General features: G+C 56.1%; 3 protein-coding genes across 5 annotated transcripts; 1 reads left to right on the forward strand and 2 right to left on the reverse strand.

Annotated features, from left to right (window-relative positions):
* Nucleotides 1-1,397: 1,397 nt before the first annotated feature.
* PTH2 (parathyroid hormone 2) lies at nucleotides 1,398-5,618 on the reverse strand. Of its 2 annotated transcripts, none has more exons than XM_033128356.1 (3): nucleotides 5,591-5,618; nucleotides 2,124-2,248; nucleotides 1,398-1,605 (listed from the first exon to the last, which is right to left on the reverse strand). In XM_033128356.1, exons 2-3 carry the CDS (start codon nucleotides 2,243-2,245, stop codon nucleotides 1,431-1,433), a joined length of 297 nt encoding a protein of 98 aa, XP_032984247.1. In that variant the 5' UTR covers nucleotides 2,246-2,248; nucleotides 5,591-5,618; the 3' UTR covers nucleotides 1,398-1,430. The 2 variants fall into 2 exon arrangements, with proteins under 2 accessions (XP_032984247.1, XP_032984246.1); XM_033128355.1 differs by lacking the exon at nucleotides 5,591-5,618 and adding an exon at nucleotides 2,348-2,430.
* Nucleotides 3,585-6,956, forward strand: GFY (golgi associated olfactory signaling regulator). The gene is made up of 4 exons (XM_033128354.1): nucleotides 3,585-3,700; nucleotides 4,649-5,805; nucleotides 5,930-6,103; nucleotides 6,573-6,956. The coding sequence occupies exons 2-4, from the start codon at nucleotides 4,671-4,673 to the stop codon at nucleotides 6,770-6,772; spliced, it is 1,509 nt and encodes a 502-aa protein (XP_032984245.1). The 5' UTR covers nucleotides 3,585-3,700; nucleotides 4,649-4,670; the 3' UTR covers nucleotides 6,773-6,956.
* A 603-nt stretch (nucleotides 6,957-7,559) lies between these two features.
* Nucleotides 7,560-17,584, reverse strand: SLC17A7 (solute carrier family 17 member 7). Of its 2 annotated transcripts, none has more exons than XM_033129168.1 (12): nucleotides 17,388-17,584; nucleotides 13,193-13,445; nucleotides 11,911-12,029; nucleotides 11,520-11,634; nucleotides 11,355-11,442; nucleotides 11,080-11,166; nucleotides 10,846-10,988; nucleotides 10,059-10,208; nucleotides 9,741-9,873; nucleotides 9,015-9,125; nucleotides 8,684-8,811; nucleotides 7,560-8,469 (listed from the first exon to the last, which is right to left on the reverse strand). In XM_033129168.1, exons 1-12 carry the CDS (start codon nucleotides 17,447-17,449, stop codon nucleotides 8,176-8,178), a joined length of 1,683 nt encoding a protein of 560 aa, XP_032985059.1. In that variant the 5' UTR covers nucleotides 17,450-17,584; the 3' UTR covers nucleotides 7,560-8,175. The 2 variants fall into 2 exon arrangements, with proteins under 2 accessions (XP_032985059.1, XP_032985060.1); XM_033129169.1 differs by having other exon boundaries at nucleotides 13,193-13,529; nucleotides 17,388-17,503.
* Nucleotides 17,585-19,553: the final 1,969 nt, after the last annotated feature.

Here is a 19,553-nt window from a genome sequence, read left to right on the forward strand (position 1 = left end):
GAAATTGCTCCTGACTTTCAGAGTCTTGTTTCTTTGTAAAATTTGACCTACCCTGGATGGTTTTGAGGAATACAGTTGTTCAATATTCAGTATTTCAATAACGGAGAAACAGGCTTACTTCACGGCCTAAGGGCCAATTAGGGCGCGGTCCGCCTCCCAGGAATGCAAATTATGGGAGAACTTGCCAATCACCAAGCGTCAGTCCCGCCCCCTTCCCATTCGCGGCCACGCCTAGTTCCACCCTCTTCTCTAGACCAATCAGAGAGTGGTCCGTACGAGCTGCACCCCGGGAGCGCGGATCAGAGCCCTCAGCGTTTCGCTGGGAGTGGATTGCCATAGTCACCTTTGAGGGGCGGAGCTGGAGGGCTAGCCGAACCTCCAGAGAGAGGCAAATTCTGATTGGCTGCTTACTTGCTTCACCGGCATCCGGTGTCCCCCGCCCTCGCCCCAACCCTTCCAGAGCCTGACGCCTGGTCCGCTTTCTCCTCTCTTCCCGCCCCAACTTGCTGCCTCTATGGTCTCCCGGGAAAGGCGCAGTAAGAAAACCCTGAAGAAACTGCTGAAGGCTGCTGCGAGAGGGGGAAACCCTTTTCTAATAAAAACGTTTTGCTTGTTGCGGGACGTCGTACTGAAGTCCTCTCATGGTGTATCTGGTTTAATCCTCAAATGAAGAAAAGGAGGCTCAGAGGTTAAGCCCTTTCCAATACCACACAGCTAGGTTTGGGGGGACCTGGTCTTCAACGGCATCTCACACCAGAGCCCCCGATCTTCCCACTAAGCCCAGAGAGAAGTCAGGAAGTGATGAGAGCAGAAACGGCGAAATTCAGAGAAAATGAGAGCTGGAAGAGAAAGAGAGACGGAGATCCAAAGGAAGAAAGAAAAAGAAGACACGCAAGTCAGACGGAGAAAAAAAAGTGATTAAGAATGGAAGGAAGAGTTTTAGAAGCAGAAAGAAGAGTAGAGAGGAGATAGATTCCCAAAGGGTCAGGAAGAAGGGAGGGTGAATGAGAGAGAAGTACAGACTCAGAGAGGAGGACAGACACACAGAGTGACCGAGACCCAGAGATGGAGACTGAGGCAGAGAGTCAGAGGGAGGCAGAGACTTGGGATGTGACAGAGAACCAGAAAGGAGGACAGAGACTCGGGGCGGGGTGGGCGCAGAGACCCAGGTGGAGAGGGACAGAGGCACAGAGTGAAGGGAGGGACAGAGCTGGGGCGGGGGCAGGGGTAGAGCAGAGATGGGGTGGGCGATGAGTGAATGGAGGGAAAGATTTTTTGAGAAAAGAGACTGAGGTCAAGACGCCAGAGTAGCGAATACTGGGCTCGCCGTGGTACCCCCCCCCACACACACACACACACCCCGGGCGCAGAAAGGAGACGCAGTTCCGACGCACAGCAGGGTCTTTATTAATGTACGGGCCAGCGTGCTCTCAGCGCGCGTCCAGCACCAACAGTTTGTGCATGTATGAGTTCAGCCAGTGGCGGCGCTCGAGGGCGGCCAGCATCCGCGCGCGCTCCCGGAAGGCCGCGTCGTCCGCCAGCGCCAGACTTCGCCGCGACAGGGTGGTGGCGGGACCCACCCAGGCCCGGCCGAGAGAGCGGACGCTGTGGGGAGACCGAGAGACGCGGTTACATGCGTCCAGGTCCCCCGCCCGCCGCCGCCTGTCCTCCCGGTGGTCTAACTCGAAGCCCTGTTCCTGCACCGTCTGTGGGGTGGCTTTATCTCTGTCCCCCTGTCTCTTTTTCTCTGTGTGGGTCTCTGTCTCTCTGTTCACCAGTTTCGGAGCTCCTTGAGTACGGAGACCGAGTCTGATGCACTGGACGCCCCCGGCGCTCAGCGCATGGCCTGGCACACCGCAAGAACCCAATTATCGTTGTTCAAGGAGCGAATCCATTTCTGCTTCGACTCCTTTCAAGTCTCTTGTGGCCTTTTTCAGAATCTCTCTTTTTGTATTTCTCTTGCTGATTCCGTCCACCCTATCTCTCCCCACCCCTAGTCTCTGTCCTCCTCTCTCTGGGTCTCTGTGCCCCTCTCTGAGTCTCTGTCCCCCTTTCCCTTTGGGTCTCTTCCCACATCTCTGAGTCCCCACCCATCCCTGGGAGTCCTGGGGCATCGCACGTACCTGAAGACCCCCTCGGGGGGCAGGGCGACGCCTGAGGCAGTGCGGACGCCCCAGGGCACAAGCAGCAAGAGGAGCAGCAGCAGCCGCACCCGGGAGCTCCTGGGCACCTGGCGAGTCTCCATCACCTGTGGAGAGACAGGGAAGGCTCAGTGACCCTGTCCTGGCCCAGAACCCAGGACTCCAGAGCCCACCCACCCTGACAGCCTGCGCGCAGGGCCCCCTACCGCGTAGTGGGCTCCGGAAGCGAGACTGGCGGCCCCCTTATACGTATCCCTCCCACGGCCCCCGCAGCGGGCAGTGACGCAGACCAGGGGACTAGGGGCGCAGGGTCAGCCTCCCCCCAGGCTCATTAGGAGCCACTAGCGGTAATGAGGAGCCGGGGGTGGGGGCCCCGCCGCTGCCTTGGCTGCTACTAACTAATTGGGACCAGGAGCTGGGACCTGAGGAGAAGTAGGAGGGGGAGAGACAGACAGACGGAGAAGTGGACACGAGGGGTGTGTCAGAGGGATAAAAATAGAGACTGGCGGAGAGACCATCAGAGAAGCCAGAGACACATAGAAAGAAAGACGCTGGAAAAGCCACCGAGCAGGGACTGATGAAGAGAAGCAGAGACACAAAGAGATGAAGTAACTATGAGAGGGAAAGACAGAGACAGAGTGACAGAGGAAAGGAAAGAGATGAAGAAAGGGAGCAACAGAGAAAGAGAGGAAAAAGAAGGAAGAGAGAAAGGAAAGAAATGGACAAAGAGAGCCAGCTAACGGTGAGGGAAAAGGCTCTCAGAAAGACAAAAGGAAATGGAAGGACGGCCAGCCTGGTCAGAGATGCCCAGAGATAAATCCACGCAGGGAGAGAACCAGAAAGAGTGGGAAATAGGGAGGAGGGAAAGGCAAGAGAAGGCAAAGAGTGTGTGTGGTGAGGGTATGAAGGCAGGTAAAATGACAGGCAAAATCAGGAAAGTCTTACAGAGAAGTGGAAGAGGGGAAAGAGACAGACAGGACCTCGAGCCACCTTGTGGATGTGTCTAACCCTTCTCAGGGAGGAATTTGGGGTGTTGTTAAGATAAGCTCCAATCCCCACCCACACTGCCTCTTAAAAGGGTGCTCTCTACACAGTGAGGATGTAGGCAAAGGTTGAGAAGCCCCACGGACCAGACTCCTGGGTTCTGGGGAAGATCCTGGGGACCTAGATTCCAGAATCTGAGGGGAAGTGGCTGAGGAGCCCTACTCCTGGGTCTTGACATAGGAGGGTACCAGGGACATGGACTCGGGCTGAGTAAAGGAGAGGATGGAGGGCCCAGACCCTTGGTTTCAAAGGGAAGATAGTTTGGTTGTGCCACATCTCTCCACAAGGTGATCCAATCCCTAACTCCCTTCCCCACTCCAGAGATAATGTCTTTTATTTCTATCCCTTTAAGAGCCAGTCGCTAGGCTCCCAGGATCCCCAGGGAGGGGGTCAAGTGCTTCACCTGTGCCCCTGGGATCCTACCTCCTGCAGCTCCACCCAGAGCCATTCTGCGACATTCACCCATCTCTGCATCCAGTCTGCTCACCTGCTGTTATCTTGGACCCCATTAACAGGTAAGAGACCCCAGGGCCCCAAGCGACCCTGTTCCATCCAGTGGTCTGCCACCCCTACCTCCACCTGACCACAAGCCTAGGCATCTCTGCCCCAGACCAGCCCCTGAGACCCTGAAATCTAAACTTCATCTTCAATAAACAAAGACCTGAGTCCCCCACAGCTCTCTCCTGCAGGATGAGGAATCCAGACCCCCTACACCCCTATCTCTGGGAACCCAATACTCAGAGTTCCCAACCTTCTTCTAACTCAGGACCCAAGAGTTCAAGACTCCCATTTCCTTTTCCCCTGTAATCCACACCCCCAAACTTGGCTCCCTCAAAATTCTAGGCATCTGAACCTTCAGGCTTTTCCTTTCTAAAGAACCAGGAGTTTAGACCCACAGTGCCTTCCACTCTCTGGGAACTGGGAGTCTGAACCCCCAGCAGCCTTCTTGCCCAGTACCCAGGAGTCTCCCTCCTCTCCCAGATCCAGGCGTTTCAGGCCCCCCAGTTCATTCTCTGAGCCTCCTCTGGTGTAAACAACTGTTGAGTCCAGGTATCCCCAGGGCCCTCAGAGAGGAAGGAATCCTGTGTCCATTCAGAGGTCTACACCTTCTGAAATCGAAGTTGAAGAGGTCTGGGGGCTTGGAGAGCCCTTATTTTTTTCCCAATTTTTCTGGGTCCCTCTTGGGGAAACAGATAAGGAAATTAACTACGACTCCCAAGAAGCCCCGCGCCTCAATGTCTCTTAGCTACGGCGGCCACCGCCCCAGCCTTCAGGGAGTTGTAGTTGGGTTCTCCTACTTTCCCTGGCGCCAAGCTGGGCGGGGAATAGGGTCCACCCGGGTACCAGTGAACGAGGCCTCCGGGGATGGGCGTGGCCTGCGATAGTGGGCGTGGCCTCCAGGAGTGGCCTGGGGCTCCCGGGCGGCTTCCTGCCTTAACTCCTTCCTTGCCTCTCCCCCGCAGTTAATAGGTGTCTTCCAGAGCTATGAAATCCTTCAGCCCCATCCTCTTCCTCCTCGTCTTCCTCCTCGCTGGACTGAGTTCCCAGGCCGCCTCTTCGGCCTCACCGCCTGCCGGCTCCGACTTTCCGCTCATGGGCCACCCCTCCCAGACCTCCCCTCATGCCTCTGTAAATTCCACGCGCGACCATCCTAACCCAGAATCCCCTGGGATTGCTTCTTCTGAGCCCACCGCACATGACTTCACTGAAACCCCCAACCGAGAATCCCCACAACCAGAGTCTCCTGAGACACCCAAACCTAACTCACTGAACACCTCAATATCAGAATCTTTGGAGACCCCCAAAATTAACCCTTCCCAAACGACACATCCAGAACCTTCTGAGACCCCCAAACCTGACCCAACTGAAATTCCACACTCAGAATCCCCTGAGATCCCCAAACCTAATCCTTCCAAAACGTCACACCCAGGATTTCCTGAGATCCTGAACGCTGACCCTACCCAAATCCCGCACCAAGAATCCCCACAGGTTCCAAAACTTAACTCCACTGAAATCTCACATGCAGAAGCCCTTGAGACCCCAAATCCCGACCCCACCACGATCCTTCAGCCCAAATCTCCAGACACCCATGACCCTAATACAGAGACCCCAAACTCTGAATTCCTACAGACCTTCCACCCTGACCCTACCAATACCCCCCACCCAGAATCCTCTGTAACGCACAATGCCGGCCCCACTGAAATTCCCCACACAGAATTCCCCACAACTCACGACCAAGATGCAACAGAGATCCTCACGGCCTCTGACCCTGAAATCTCCACTAGTCTTCACCCAAAGACGCCTGCACCGTTCAAGGACCAGGCTACTGCCTTAAATGAACTGCCCCTAAATACAGAACCAGGAACCCTTGCAGCCACCCAGACCGACTCCCTTAAATTGCCCACCTCAGATTCTCTTTGGACCGTTGAGCCCGAAGCCTCCCAGAACTCTAGCCCTAAAGGGCCAGACGTTCCTCCTTCCTCAGCCCGGATTGCAGGATCCCCTGCTCCTCCAGGGCCCCCCAATCAGCGGGGACTTGCCACTGCGCGGGCCCCCCAGCGGCGTGGCCGAGGTGAGAGAGTCAACGCTATCATCGTGGTGGAACGAGTGCAGGAGACCGGTGAGGGTCGGGGACCCGGACTCCTGGGTCTGAGGGAGGAGGGAGCTGAACACTGGTACTGCTGGGTCAGAGGGAGGAGGGCTCTAGGAGTTTAAAACGCTCATTCCTTGGCTCCTTCCTTCAGGTGTGACGCTAGTGGGACGTCCCGGGGGCCTGGCCAACGGGGCCTTGTGCCTCTTCTTCGCCGGGACCGGGTTGCTGATCGGCATTTTCCTGCTGTTGTGGTGTCTCTACCGCCGGGCGGCTAGATACCGGCCCTTCGCACACCACCGGCTTCCGAACGACGGAGACGAACCGGGTGAGTGACCCTTACAGCGCCCCGCCCTTTGCCTGCAGTTTCCTTAACCTGGTTTCACCTGGCACTTTAGGGCGCCCCGCCAAAACGTACAGGTCCACTATCCAAAGTCAACAGCAGCTCTGACCCCTCCATGGTCAGGTCCTGCACCCCAGTTCTCTGAAATTTCACACACACAAGTCCAGTACCGCCCCCAGCCCAGCTGAGACTGACTGCAGGCTGGGAGCCACAAGCCCCGCCCCTTCCCCCCCCATCTTGGCCCTGTATTCCCCGCCCCCTCCGCTGCAGGCCCCTCCCCTGATGTGCGGACGCCACGTCCCCTCATCTATTCAGGGAACGTCGCCTTTGGATTAGAAAATCCAGCTCTAAAAGATGGTCGGCATCCCCTCTCCCTACTCGTTGACCCTCGGTGCAGCAGAGGGAACAGGCCCTTTGTCAGCCTGGGGATAACCTCGCCCCTTTGCTCCTGCAGTTATGCATTTGGACGCCCCGAAGGAGCCCTATGATCTCTACTTTTATGCGCCGGACGCCTGGGTCCCTTCACACATCACCACCAAGCAGCCGCTGCCCACACCCCCGCTGCCACCCAAGCTGCCCCCGCCGCCCCAGGGGAGCTGCCCCCAACGTCTGGAGCCACTCTCCCCCTCCTCGCTCCCCAACAACTTCGTGTGAGCCCCACTCAATCCTGCCAGACCTGCGCCATCCACAGATAAAGGAAGGACCCAGGGGTCCGGTCCTCCTGGCATGCTTTGCTACGTAGTGGTACTCTGGATAGAGTCCAACACACAGAGATTGCTTTCCTGTGACTGGAGAACACACCAGCTGAGGCCTAATAAATCACGTGTTCTCACTGCTAGACACCTCCTCTGGCCTGAGTCCTGGGGCAGGAGGGGACCGGGGTCCTAGCATACCGCGTCTGAGGGAGGATGGGACTTGGGGGCTGGGACTCCTGGGACTTCCACCGCCAATGACCCAATGAGGACGACTGGATGTGTACACCAAAGCATTTTATTGGGAGCGGGGCAGGGCAGGGTTTACAGTCACAGAAACAAAGACACAAAGACACAACCCTGCCCCAGGAAAAACACCCCTCTCCCCCAGCCCCATTCTCTTTCCTGGGATTCTGTGACTTCTATATATGTTCCCCATATTCTAAGCCGAAATAGGGGCGTTTGAGAGGGGCAGGATCCCAGATTTTGAGTCACTTAGCCCCTGAGGGACACAACAAATGGCCACTGAGAAAATGAGGGTAGTTTGAAACCACCCAGGAGAATAAAGTGCAAGGAACTGGGGGGGAAAGGGATATCTTGAAACCACCATGGGGAAGTTCAGTGGTGGTGGCTTCAAACCATCGAGCTGATGAACTTGAGCAGCCACTACTTATACCTGAAAACCATGTCAGAAAAAGTGCATGGGTGTGGAGAGAGGCATATTGACAAAATATGAGAGGCATATCGCCATTTTGGTTGTTTCCTTAGACATTGTGCTAAGCTAGGGAGAAGGTCTGGGGGATTTGGTGCTTCAGCAGAATCTGCTGGTGGAGGGAGGGGTGAAGAGGTGTGTGTGTGTGGGGGGCGTTTGAAACCACCATTTTCCCTCAGAAACGCTGGTGAGAATCAATCTCTAGAATGGTGGGGATGGGTGATTGGTTAAACCAACCTGGAAAATGCAGAACAGAGTTAGGAGAGATTTGAAACTTCTAGTGGAAGAACTTGAGTGGTTCTGAAAGAAGGGAGGATGAGTAATCTCAGGGTCCTTGGGATTAAAGGAAAGTGGGGAGGTGCCTCAAAACCACAGAAAGAGAGATTGAACTGTCCATTCAAATAAAGCCCTGAAAAGTGGAGAAGGGAACCTTTAGGGGAATTTGGGTATCCTTGAAACTGCCATTCGGCAGCTTCACTACCCCTGAGAGGCAATTGGGAAGGAAAGAGGATTTGACAGCACTGGGAACCAGGGAGAGTGCTTCTTAGGCCTGAGGCAGGACTGAGGGGACGGGGTTCCTTGACACTGTCACTCAGGCCAAAGATGTGTGGAATGGAGGTCCTGGAAACTGCCATTCAGTGTGAGGCACATGATCAGTAGTCCCGGACAGGGGGTGGGGGTCTTGGGGGCTGCACTGTGCTGTGTGTGGCCCCATAAGAGGGAGGGGGAGCAGGGGGTGCGCCGGGGGGCTCAGCCTCATCCTCCATTTCACTTTCATCGCTGCCAGCCAGCTGGTCATGGCTAACAAAGCCACACTTCTCTTCACTCATTTCCTCAGGCTCTGCCCACGGCTGCTTCTCTCCAGAAGCGAAAACCCCGTAGAAGATGACACCCCCATAGTGCACCAGGGAGGCAATTAGGAACACATACTGCCACTCCTCCCGAGTCTGTAGGGATGGGGGAAATGGAGAGGTGAGGTCAGAGGCCGGAGAAACCTGACAGGGGGAGCGGAGCGGAGGCCCAGAGAGAGGGAGACAGAGCCTGAGAGAGGCAGAAAAACACCTAGAGAGGGCCGGGGTGGAGTCCAGGGAGGGTGACATGTGTCAGGGAAGTACCATGCACAGCTGTGGAGGGAGAGTGGGTCAGGGCAGGTGCACTGACCTTGTGCTTGGTCATCGCGCCCACGATGATGGGACACACCATGCCCGACAACGTGCCCACGCCATTGGAGATGCCCATGAGGATGCTGGCATAGCGTGGAGCAATGTCCAGGTGGTTCACGTTGAACCCTGGGGAGGTGAGCCAGGAGGTGTCACACCCGAATCTCACTCAGTGACTCTTTCTGAGCCGCCCAGTTCCCCACTCCTACGTCCCCGCTCCCCGCTGCTCTTTCTAGTCCATCGTTTGCGAGGCTGGGAGGTCCCCTTCCTGAGCCAGGAAGTTCCCACAGCGCTGTGCAGCGTCCCCCAAGCCGCGGGGCCGCTGTTCTCACCGGAGATGGCGAAGCCGCTGAAGCCCACCGCGAGGACCAGGAAGGAGATGGCCACGCCCTTGGAGTGCGAGTAGCCGACCACCAGCAGCAGCGTGGCTTCCATGCCGAAGCCTGCGGAAGCCGCCTCATCTGAATGCCGGCCACCCTCGCCTCTCCAGACCTGATCCCGCCCGGACCGCCTCTATCCGCTCCACTCTTGTCCCTGGCTTTCGCCCGCGCACGCCCTAACGTCCCTAACGCAGAAGCTCCCCCGCCCCAGCTGGGACCTCCATGGCCCTACCCCCTCCCTGACTAGGCCACGTTCTGAAGATGCAGGGTCTCAGCCCCACTCGTGCACCTTCACACCTTCCCTCTCTGTCCCCCCTCATTAAGCAGCACGCCGCCCAGACTCTTGACTCTCCAGGTCCCCCACTCGTGGCCCTTCTTCATCACCTATTTTCGGTTCCACTCCGCCCAGTCCGTATAGGCCCTGCCCTTCCAGACCCAACTCGGTCTCGCCTCTGCTCCACCTGGATAATCACACACACACACACACACACACACACACACACACACACCTGGGACTGCCACCTGAGATTCTCTTCCCTCTGGCCTCATTCTGACTTCGCCTTTTTGGACATGCTCTCTGACCCCGCCCCATCCGCCCAAGGTCCCACACAGCGGATCCACAGCTCTCTGCGCCGCCCAGTCTGTCCAAGACCAGGTCTAGGCCCGCCCCCCACTCACCCCCACAGTTCATCAATTTGCGCACGTTGGTGGTGGACATGATACGGCGGCTCCTCAGGAAGTCAGCGATCTGGCCTCCGATGGGCACAATAATGGTCATGACCAGGTGGGGCAACGCTGACACCAGGCCTACCTGCGCCGGTGGGAGTACAGGACGGGAGCTCAGGGGCAGTGGGCCGGGCGTCTCCATCGGGTTCGTGCACCATTGGCTCCTCCTTGTCCCTCGTTCCAAGCCTTTGGGACCCAGGCCCCGCTCCTTCCTAATCAGCCCCCCCCACCCTCCACTCCGGCCCCTTGCCTTTCCCTCCTGGGCCCAACCTTGCTGATCTCAAAGCCGAACACTTCTTCGAAGTAGGCAGGCTGGGAGATAAGGAGCAGGTAGAAAGTCCAGCTGCGGCAGAAATTGGCCACAATGATGGCGTAGACTGGCATAGACGTAAAGAAGCGCCGCCAGGGTGTGTTGAACTTCTGTTGGGGACGAGAGGAGGGGCCGCTAAGACGACAGAAACCAGGGCTAGAAACTCTTTGTGTCCCTGCAGGGACCCCACTAGAGTCCCGCAGAGACTCAGGTTTCCCAATCGCACTAAAACATCCAGGCACACAGAGGGGCCGGCTTTACCATGTCCCTGGTGGGACTCTGGCAGCCTATCCTCAAGGTGACAGTTAAGGGATGCAGGGGTCCTGACCCTACAGTGGCCTCTCAGGTTCCAGACCCGACGATAACCCTCAGAGACCCATAAAATGTGGGCCCAGGAGTCTCTTTCCTTTCAATCACCACCCCTAAATCTAGCCTCACCCACCCCAAGTTCTAAGCAAAACCCCCACATTCTAATCCCGCCTCTGCTGGTTTAACCACGCCCCGTCAGTGGTTCCGCCCACCTGGCGCCCTAGCGCCGTCCTCCACACCTACTAATCGCGTACTCCCCGGGCTATAACCTCACCTGCTATGTGCTAGCTCCCCTCACTTCGTCTCCTCTGAGAGTAGACCCGAACCCACCAAGTCCTACACGCTGTACGGATTCGAAGTCCCCTTTTCTCCTGCCTCCCTGCCTGGATATCTCTCCTCGACCCACCGCGCCCCCGCCCCGCAGGCTTGGGCCCGGACCGTGACGGGGTTCATGAGTTTGGCGCTCTCGCCGATGGCTTCCTCGATGTACTTTCGTTCCTCCTCTGAAATGCTGGGGTGCAGCGCCGGGGACTCATAGGAGACGAGCAACCAGAACAGGTACCAGAAGATCCCGAAGCTGCCTGGGGAGGTCAGGAGGGGGATGGAAGCGAGGTGAAGACCGACCTCGCTCCGCCCCAGCGCCACCCGGACCCAGGCGTCTGGGCCCCTCACCGTAGACGTAGAACACAGAGCTCCATCCTGAGTACTGCACCAGGACCCCTGCGAGAGGCATCGCGACCACCGCCCCAGCATAGGAACCTAAGGGGGAGAATTCCGGGGAGAGCACAGTCCTATCTACCCTCAGATCCAGGAGTCTGGACCCCCAGATCCCCAACTTTCCAGGACACAGAAGTACAGGCCACAGCTCCTCCTACAGATATATATATAGGTCGGGGTGCCCTCCTCTCTGAGACCCACAAATATAGATCCCAGCCTCTTCCTCTCACCGCAAAAGGCTGTTGTCGCCAGGCGACTCCGCTCTAAAGGAGGGGCCCATTTGCTCCAAATCCCGTGACAGGCTGGGTACGTGACCCCCTAGGGAGAAGAAAGCCAAAATCAACTAACAGAGGCGGGGTCAGAAGGGAGCGAGGTCAGACGGGGCGGGGCTTTACCTCTACCAACCCCTGCAGGATCCTCACGAAGATGACACAGCCATAGTGGACACGGGCAGCCGAGGGGATCAGCATGTTTAGAGTGGATGTAGCCACAATAGCAAAGCCGAAAACCCTGATGGGAAGAGCCCGTGGTTCAAGAAAAGGATTCAGCTATCCCGCCATGCCTAGGATTCTGCTCTTTCCACCCACATCAGAACCCAGTTTCCCAGAACCCCCGGCCCCCTTCTCTGTGACTTCCACCTTCCACAATCACAAGCCCCGCCTTTCTCTAAGACCCTGCCCCAGGCTCCTCCTATTTCCCCAGAGTCAGCCCCCAAATTCCAGGCCACACCCTCTAACTCCACCCACCTCTGTAGTTCCCGCCCACCTTGAGACCCCACCCCTATACCTGTTGGCGGCGAATTTTTGGCAGATAAATCCTCCGGGGATCTGGGTGACAATGTAGCCCCAGAAAAAGGAGCCGTGTATAAGGCCAACAGTCTCTGGATCCCAGTTGAACTGAGCTTTCTGTGGGCCAAAAGGCACATCAAACCAGCTGCCTGCCTCAGGCTCTGCCCCTCCACCGGTCAGTACCCAGAGACTTGGTCCTTTGGCCAATCAGCAACAAGGATCCCCTCTCACGCCCAAACAGGTGCCAATCGGACCTCAAGCCATCCCACGGTCCATCCTGAACTAGGTTTCCCCATGTTGCTAGGGCTGGTACTACCTTAGCAATGGGGCCCGTTGCTGTCTAGATGCCTTACTCCTGCTTTCCTGTCTCAGTTTCCCTTCTCCGAATGTCTAGGGGCCCATATACGGGAGTGGGGATTCTTTCTCTACTAACTAACTTAGGAACTGTTTGCAGAGTGACCGGGATGGGTTCTAGTCAAGGACAACAAGTAGCTAAAGAGGCGTGCCTCACTGGAATGGAGCAAGGGGCCACAGCCATAATCAGAACTTTTCTCCTAAGACAGAGGCACCGCCTACACTGAAATTAAAATAGGGAGAAAGTCTGAGATGAGGCCGGGCTTTAGGTAATTGCCAGAAGAGTGGAAGCAGGACTTACTTAGCAGTGGTGGAACTTAAAAAAACTCAGGATCAAAATTCAGGAGGGAATAGGGAATATAATCAATGATATTGTAATAACTATGTATAGTGCCAGATGTGCAACTAGACTAATCCGTGGCATCACTTCGTAAATTAGATAAATGTATAACCACTATGCTATACACCTGAAATTAATATAAAATAGTACTTAAGGTAGAAAAAAACAAATTAATTGCCAGTCACTTTTCCCAGTGTATCTGAAATGGTAAAACAATAGCAATAAAAATGACTATTAATATTTGCATCATGAAAAACATACAGGGGAGAGCCTGCAGTGAGACTGGGATAAAGCAGATGTGACACTGGGACAAGTGTGGGACGCAGGTGGAGCAAAGTTGCTAGGCCGCCCAAAATAGAGAAAGATTAATACATAGGGAACCTAACACTGAGGCAGGCAGTCTGCATTTTAAAATCAGGGACCTGAAATCAATAGGGGCCGGGACTTCATTTGTATTAGGGCGGGGCTTAAGAAGGGGAGCACAGATAGGCGGGGCTACCCAAGTTGTGGTTTGAAAGGGCGTGGCCTGGGCGTATGACGTCATCAGGAGCATAGGCAGTACCGCAGCTCCCACCCTCTCAGCTACCTGCACCACCACGTGGCCCCCGCGGTGGGTCGTGCTGTTGTTGACCATGGAGACAATGGCCACACCCAGATTGCAGCGGATGCCAAAGCTGATGCAGAAGCCCAGACCGCTCATAATGGCGATAATGTAGCGGCGAGGGAGGCCAAAGCAGGTGCAGTCCACGACCGGCGGGTCCCGGGTCTGCGTCGTGACCGGGCGCCCGTCAGCACTCAGCTCCAGCGTCTCTGCACCTTCCTGACGTTTCTCCAGAAGGCTGCGGGGCAGCAAGAGTCAGACTCAGACGTCCAGGGCCCTAGCCCCCTCCTCCCTGTGACACAGGAGTCCAGGGCAAAACCTCCTGCTTGAAAAAGACCCAGGATTCTAAGCCCGTATTCCCACCTTCCTTCCCCAGGACTCTAGCCCCTTCTCCCCTCAGGATCCAGGAATCTGGACCCCCAAGTCTCCATCTCCCTCAGACCAGGAATTCCATGCCCCCAGCCTCCTCCACCCCCAGACTCAGGTGTGGAGGTCCTCAGTTCCCTTCTCCCCCAACCCTGTCGTCTCTCAACTCAGGAGTTTTAGACCCCAAACTACCCTTTGTGATCCAAGAGCCTGTGCTCCCAGCCCCCCACCCCAAGGCCCAGAGATTCTCTCCAGCCCCCTCTCCCAGATATGAGTCTATTTGAGGAAGCAAAAGGCGCTAAGGAGATGCTTCAGCAAAGGTGTCAAAAGAACAGATGCTTCTCAGCCACGTCTGCTATATATACCAACCCCCTCCTCCCCTGCCCCCCATGGCATGCCCTTTTCTGCTTCCAGGCCCCAGTGTGGGGCTGACATCCAGTTAATTTCATTCAGCCACCAGAGCCCATTCCTGGGAACACAGGGGTAGGGAGACATCCAGGGCCCTGGAACCCAGCAGCCTAGCATGATATCCCTGGGGAAACTTGAGTTCAGGCTGTCAGCCTAGGGGATAGGGAGGGGAAATGGCGGGTGGTGTCCTGGCAAGGGACAGATGGCCCTGGTAGGGGGATTGGCTCAGTCCCCAGCGAGGCTCTCGCCCCCGCCTGTTCTGGATTGGGGATTGAGTCTGTGATGATGGATAGGATACTTGGAGGGCCACCTCAAACCCAGAGAGAGGCTGCAGGGAGAGAGAGGTGCCCTGAGACAGGTGTGGAAAGACCCAAAAGGAGGGTGGGGCAGAGGCTGAGAAAGAGGGTCAGAGATACAGAAAGAAGAGACAGATTCAAAGAGAAGGGGACAGAGGCCCAGAGAGAAGAGAGAGGGACCCAGAGAGTCAAGGAGAAAATAAGACAGGGGCAGAGACCCCACAAGAAGGGGGGACAGGACAGAGACCCAGAAACAGGGGACAGAAACCTAGGAGAGAGAACATAGATGCAGAGACCCAGAGCATTGAGAGAAAGACAGAGGAACTAAGGAGACTGAGAAGAGACAAGCTGGGGATGTGATTTGTGAGGTGCGGCTCCTCTCTGAGGCGGGTAAGCAGCCAGAGGATCGGGCTGGATCCCAGGAAGGGGCTAGAACAGATGGAGGCGAGGGAGACTGGGACGGGGGAGGAAAGAACAGCCAGACGGTCTGGGGGGAGGTGGTAGAAGAGATGAGAGAACACAGCCACCCTCCCCATCCTAGAACTTAAGGAGAAGAAAGGAGGAATGTTAAGAAACAGGGGTGGAGGGAGAAAGAGATTGGTGGAGTCCACAGAACCCAGGGGATGAGGAATGAGACCCTGAGAGAAGAGAACAGAGAGCCAGAGAGAGGGGGATGGAAGCCTCCAGAATGACTAGTATAGGATGGTAGGGCCTGCCCTCTCCCATCAAAACAAATCAGCCCATGAGATTAGACTTTGACCCAGGTTGCTATCAGATGCTATTTGACCCTGAAACTCAAGATGTGATTGCAGCCCCTGAAATTTGATATTTATTGTTAGTATTAAGACATGTCAGATCTCTGACCAAGGCTTTCTAAAAGGGGTGGGCATAGGTCTCAGTATCCCACGTCAACGAAATGGGGGCAAGAGTAGACATTACAAAGAGGGAACTGCTAGGGGATACTAATCCCTTCAGGATTGGAGAAGCAGGGAGGCAGAGACGAAGGCGGCCCCAGTGCTTTGCAGAGGGGAGAGCCTCCCCTCCCAGGATGCCAGGAACTCAGGTCTGGGGGCCTAGTGATGAGGAAAAACTGGGCTTAGGAGGCAGTTAACTAGTCTCTGGATCTCTGTTTCTGCTTCTCTTTGGGCTCTGTCTCCCATGTCACTGTCTCCTTATGTCCCTTTGTTTCTCTCTTCTCCTCCCATTGTACAACAAAGGAAACTGAGGCTCAGGGAACAGAAATAGCATGTCCAAGGTCACCCACAAGAATAGTGATGGGGCCTGATCACTTCCTGGCCCCAGCATCGCCCTGCCCAAGGCCTGGCTCTCAGAAAGGAGGCACTTTGGTTCCTTGTTTCTCCTGCATTCCCTTTCTGCCTATGTCCTTGTCCCAAGTTGCCTGGTTTGCTGTCATCTGTTTCCTGGTCTGAGGGAATCCTCCATACTCAAGCATCACTCTTCTCGAGGAAAATCTGCAGTTTCCATCCCAGGCTTAGGAGGGGCTAACCTGGGTTTGAATGATGACACTTGTACTCTTTCACTGATTTCTCCCCCTTCTCGAACTGAGCCTTAGTTTCCCCAACTCTGTCTAGAGAATTAAATGGAATCGAGGTGTTATGTCCAATACAGAGCATGCCCCCTGTCTCTAAACATCACAGTGAACCCCATGATTGAGATACAAATGCTCTCCTTGGTTCAAACTCCTTGGTAACTGTCCTGGCAGGAGCTCTGGGCCCTGGGGTCTCTAGGGGCCTGGGAGGCAGCTCAGAGAAGTGAGAATAAGGCAGAGACAGAATGAGAGAAATCCAGACTCGGATGAGAAGCTGAGAAGCAGAGACTGAGGGAGGGGGCCTAAAAAACACATCCCTCCCTCACTGCAACTCCCCCTCCCCAACGTCTTTCATCAGCACGTCTCTCCCTTCTCCTGACTTCGCACTGATGTATTTTGAGAAACTCATGAAAGGAGGTGAGAAAAAGGGTGAGGAGGGGCTGGAAGATTGGGAAAAGCTGGGGTGAGGTTATCTCAGCTTCCCCACCCCCGCCCCATCACTGAACCATCCTCCTGCCCCCTCCCTTCCGTCCAGTCTTATTCCCATCTTTCCTGTTACTAGAGGGTGAGGTGACTTTGGAGCTAATAGGTGATCCGCAGCAAGCAGGACTAGTGTAAGACCTAGAGAAGGACTTGTATGACCTAGTGATATGGACGGAGGGTTGATTAAAGATGGGGGCCTGTGGGCCACTGGGACAGGGTCTGAGGGAATGGCAGGGACTGATCAGGCTATCTCCTCCCCGCACTGTGGCCAGATATTTTTAGGCCTCTCTGCAGCTGAGTAATTTCTCTGACTTGGAGCCAAAGCTGGGGTTGGGGGTGAAAGATGAGGGAGATGTCCAGACTACCCTAGGGACACCCAGGTCACGGGGGTCATCTCCCTGACTGGGAGGAAGTCCTTCTTAGCTCTAGCCTACATCCTTTGGAAGGTCTAATTTTTGGCCTGCAGATAACTCCCTTCTCCCCCAGACAACCAGGACACCTGGGCTTCTTCCTCTCAGCTTAACTCTCCTCAAGGACAAGGACCAATGGGCCCCAATCCGCTTTAGGTTCAGATTAAACGCTCTGAGTGACGGAAACTGAGAAAGATATGGAGTGATGGAGACTCAAGGTAGGGGGATAAAATCCCAAAGAGAGGGGACAGAGACCCCGAGAGAGAGGTTGATAGAGATCTATAGTGAGAGTAATGGTAGAGAATCAGAGAGAGGAGAGACTCAGAGATAAAGCGGAATAGAGACCCAGAGAGAGGGAGACAGAGATCCACAGGAAGGAGGCAGAGAAAAGAGAGGTGAAGAGACCCAGAAATGGGGGACATACAGTCCCAGAGAGAAGGGTAGAGCCTGGAGTGGGGTGGGGTGAAGAAAAATAAAGGAGATGATGAACAAGATCGAACCAGGGAGAGCGGCGCCGTCGGAGACGGAGGAAGAACATTGGACAGATGGGTGGACCCCCCCAATCCACGGGTATCGCCTGTCCTTCTGTCTGTCTGCGCCCAGGTGGGAATGGGCGTCCTCCTCGGACCCTCTCGCTCTTCCCCGCCCAGGACCCCCACCACGCTCACCGATGCAGCCTCCCGAGGGTGCGACCCGCTAGCTTCCGAAACTCCTCCCGGCGGAACTCCATGGTGGCTGCCCTAGCTGCCGTTCCCCCCGTGCCGGTCCCCCCGCCCGCGGGCCCGGGCGGCCGCGTCCGGGTTCCCGGGGTCCGCCCCCGCCCGGCCGGCCCCGCAGCTCCGCTCGGGGGGAAAGAGAATGCGAGTGCCGGCTGCCTGGAGGCTGTCACTGGACTCAGCGTCGGGGGCGGGGCGGGGGCGGGAAAGGCCCCGCCCACCCCAGTTAGACCCCTCCTCCTTTCCCAGCCCACCCATCCCAGTTCTGTCCCCGCCCTTCCATTCCTAGACCACGCCGCTGGGCTCTGAATTCACTCTTCCAAGTTGCATCGCCCCCAATTCTGTCCCTTCCCGGAGTTACTCCACCTCAGTTCCATACCCCACACCCAGCTCCATCTACCCCAGATTTACTTTCCTTCCGAGTTCTCTTCCCCATCTGAGATTTTCCTCCCCACTCCAGTTTCCTTAATTTTATCCCCGCATTTTCGTCTCCTTCGGTTCCATCTTTCTGCGAATCTCCTTCTGGGTTTCATCCTCCCAGTCTTATCCTTCCTAATTTATGTGCCCTCCATTTCCACATCCTGCCTCCCGAATTCCATCCCCATCCCCAGTTTCAGCTTTCTCATTCAGAAGGTACTTTTCTTCTTCAGGGAATTCTTTCTCCCTGAATTCTAACCCCCATTTCCACCCACCCATTCTCCCTTCTAGTTCTTCCCCCATCCAGTTTCTTCCCCTTTGACTTCCATTCACTTGTTTCCATCTTTCCCCTTTTGAATTCCATCCCCCTTTAGTTCTGTTTACTCTCTGGGCGCACCCCCTCCCAGTTATTTTACTCCCGATTTCTTTCCCGTCTGAGTTCTATCCCCACCGTTACACTGCCCCCGAGTCGCCAGTTGCCACCCACATAATTTCCTCCCCACCTTAGGATCTGTCCGCCCTCTCAGTTTTGTTCTCATCCCCTGAGTTCTGTTCCCACCCCCTGAGTTTCATTCCCACCCTCTGAGTTCTGTCCTCCCTTCCGTCTGGGATCTGTCCCGTCCCTTAAAATCGTACTCCATCCCTGAATTTTAGCCCCGCCCCTCTGGGGTTGAACCGGGACTTTTCCTCTGTCTGCCCGGCTCCTTTCTCCAGACGAGCCCTTTTCTCCGACGCTGAGTCCACCTCCACGTTCAGGCCCCAGGAGGGTGCTTCTTTCCCCACCGCCTCCCAGCGTCGGGCCGCAAATGCATTTGGGATTAAATTTTCATGATGTGGCACAGGCCCGCCAGGGGGTGGGAAGAGCAGCAGGCGTGGAGGGCGGGAGTCTCGGACCCGGGTTGGCCCGGCAGCCACTGCCCGCCTCGGCCTCTCGCCAAGCTTTGTCTCGTTGGGTTTCTAGGTATCACAGTTTTGCCTGTGTTTGAGAGACCCCCGTATCCCCAGGGAGGAGGGGACTAGGGGTCGGACTCCTGAGTCTGAGGGAGGAGGCAGCTGGGGCCGGGACTCCTGGGTCTGAGGGAGTAGTAGCCCGCAGAGCCGTGCACACGCGCCACCCTGTGGTGGTAGAATCTCCTGCCTGGGTGCGGAGGCGGCGGCCGCGGCTCCCGGCCAGGTGTGAGGGTGGAGCAGATGGTGAAGAGGTGGGAGTGGGAAGAAGGCCCGACCGCTGCCAAATCCCGTGCCTTCGCCGGAACCATCACCATGGAGACCGAGGAAGGCAGAAAGGACCCAACCCCACACTTTTTCGGGACCTGAGAATGAATTCTTCAAGCCTCCCACGGAGGGTCCCAAGAGAACTACAAGTCCCAGCAGCCGCTGGACACAGTTTGCTTGGGAAAGGCCGCATACTCCGAGGGCCGCCGAGAGTTGTAGTTCTCCGAGGCAACAGACTGAGGTTGCGTTGCGCCCTCTGTTGGACACCGCGCTCACGTTCGCTCCTTCAGATGCCCAAAAAACCCAACCCATTGTCATCCACTGCACCTTTCCTCCTTCTCACCATCTAGTCCCCTTCTGCCCCTCCTCACGCACCATAATTTGCTCGGTTCCAGTGACACTGGCCTCCTAGCTGTTCTTCCAATTTACCACTGAGGGCAGGGACAAAGCCGGGATGGGAGGACTGCGAAATGGAGGCGGGCTCCT

Source organism: Rhinolophus ferrumequinum, chromosome 15 (genome assembly GCF_004115265.2).
Source record: "Rhinolophus ferrumequinum isolate MPI-CBG mRhiFer1 chromosome 15, mRhiFer1_v1.p, whole genome shotgun sequence".
Taxonomy (NCBI): Eukaryota; Metazoa; Chordata; class Mammalia; order Chiroptera; family Rhinolophidae; genus Rhinolophus; species Rhinolophus ferrumequinum.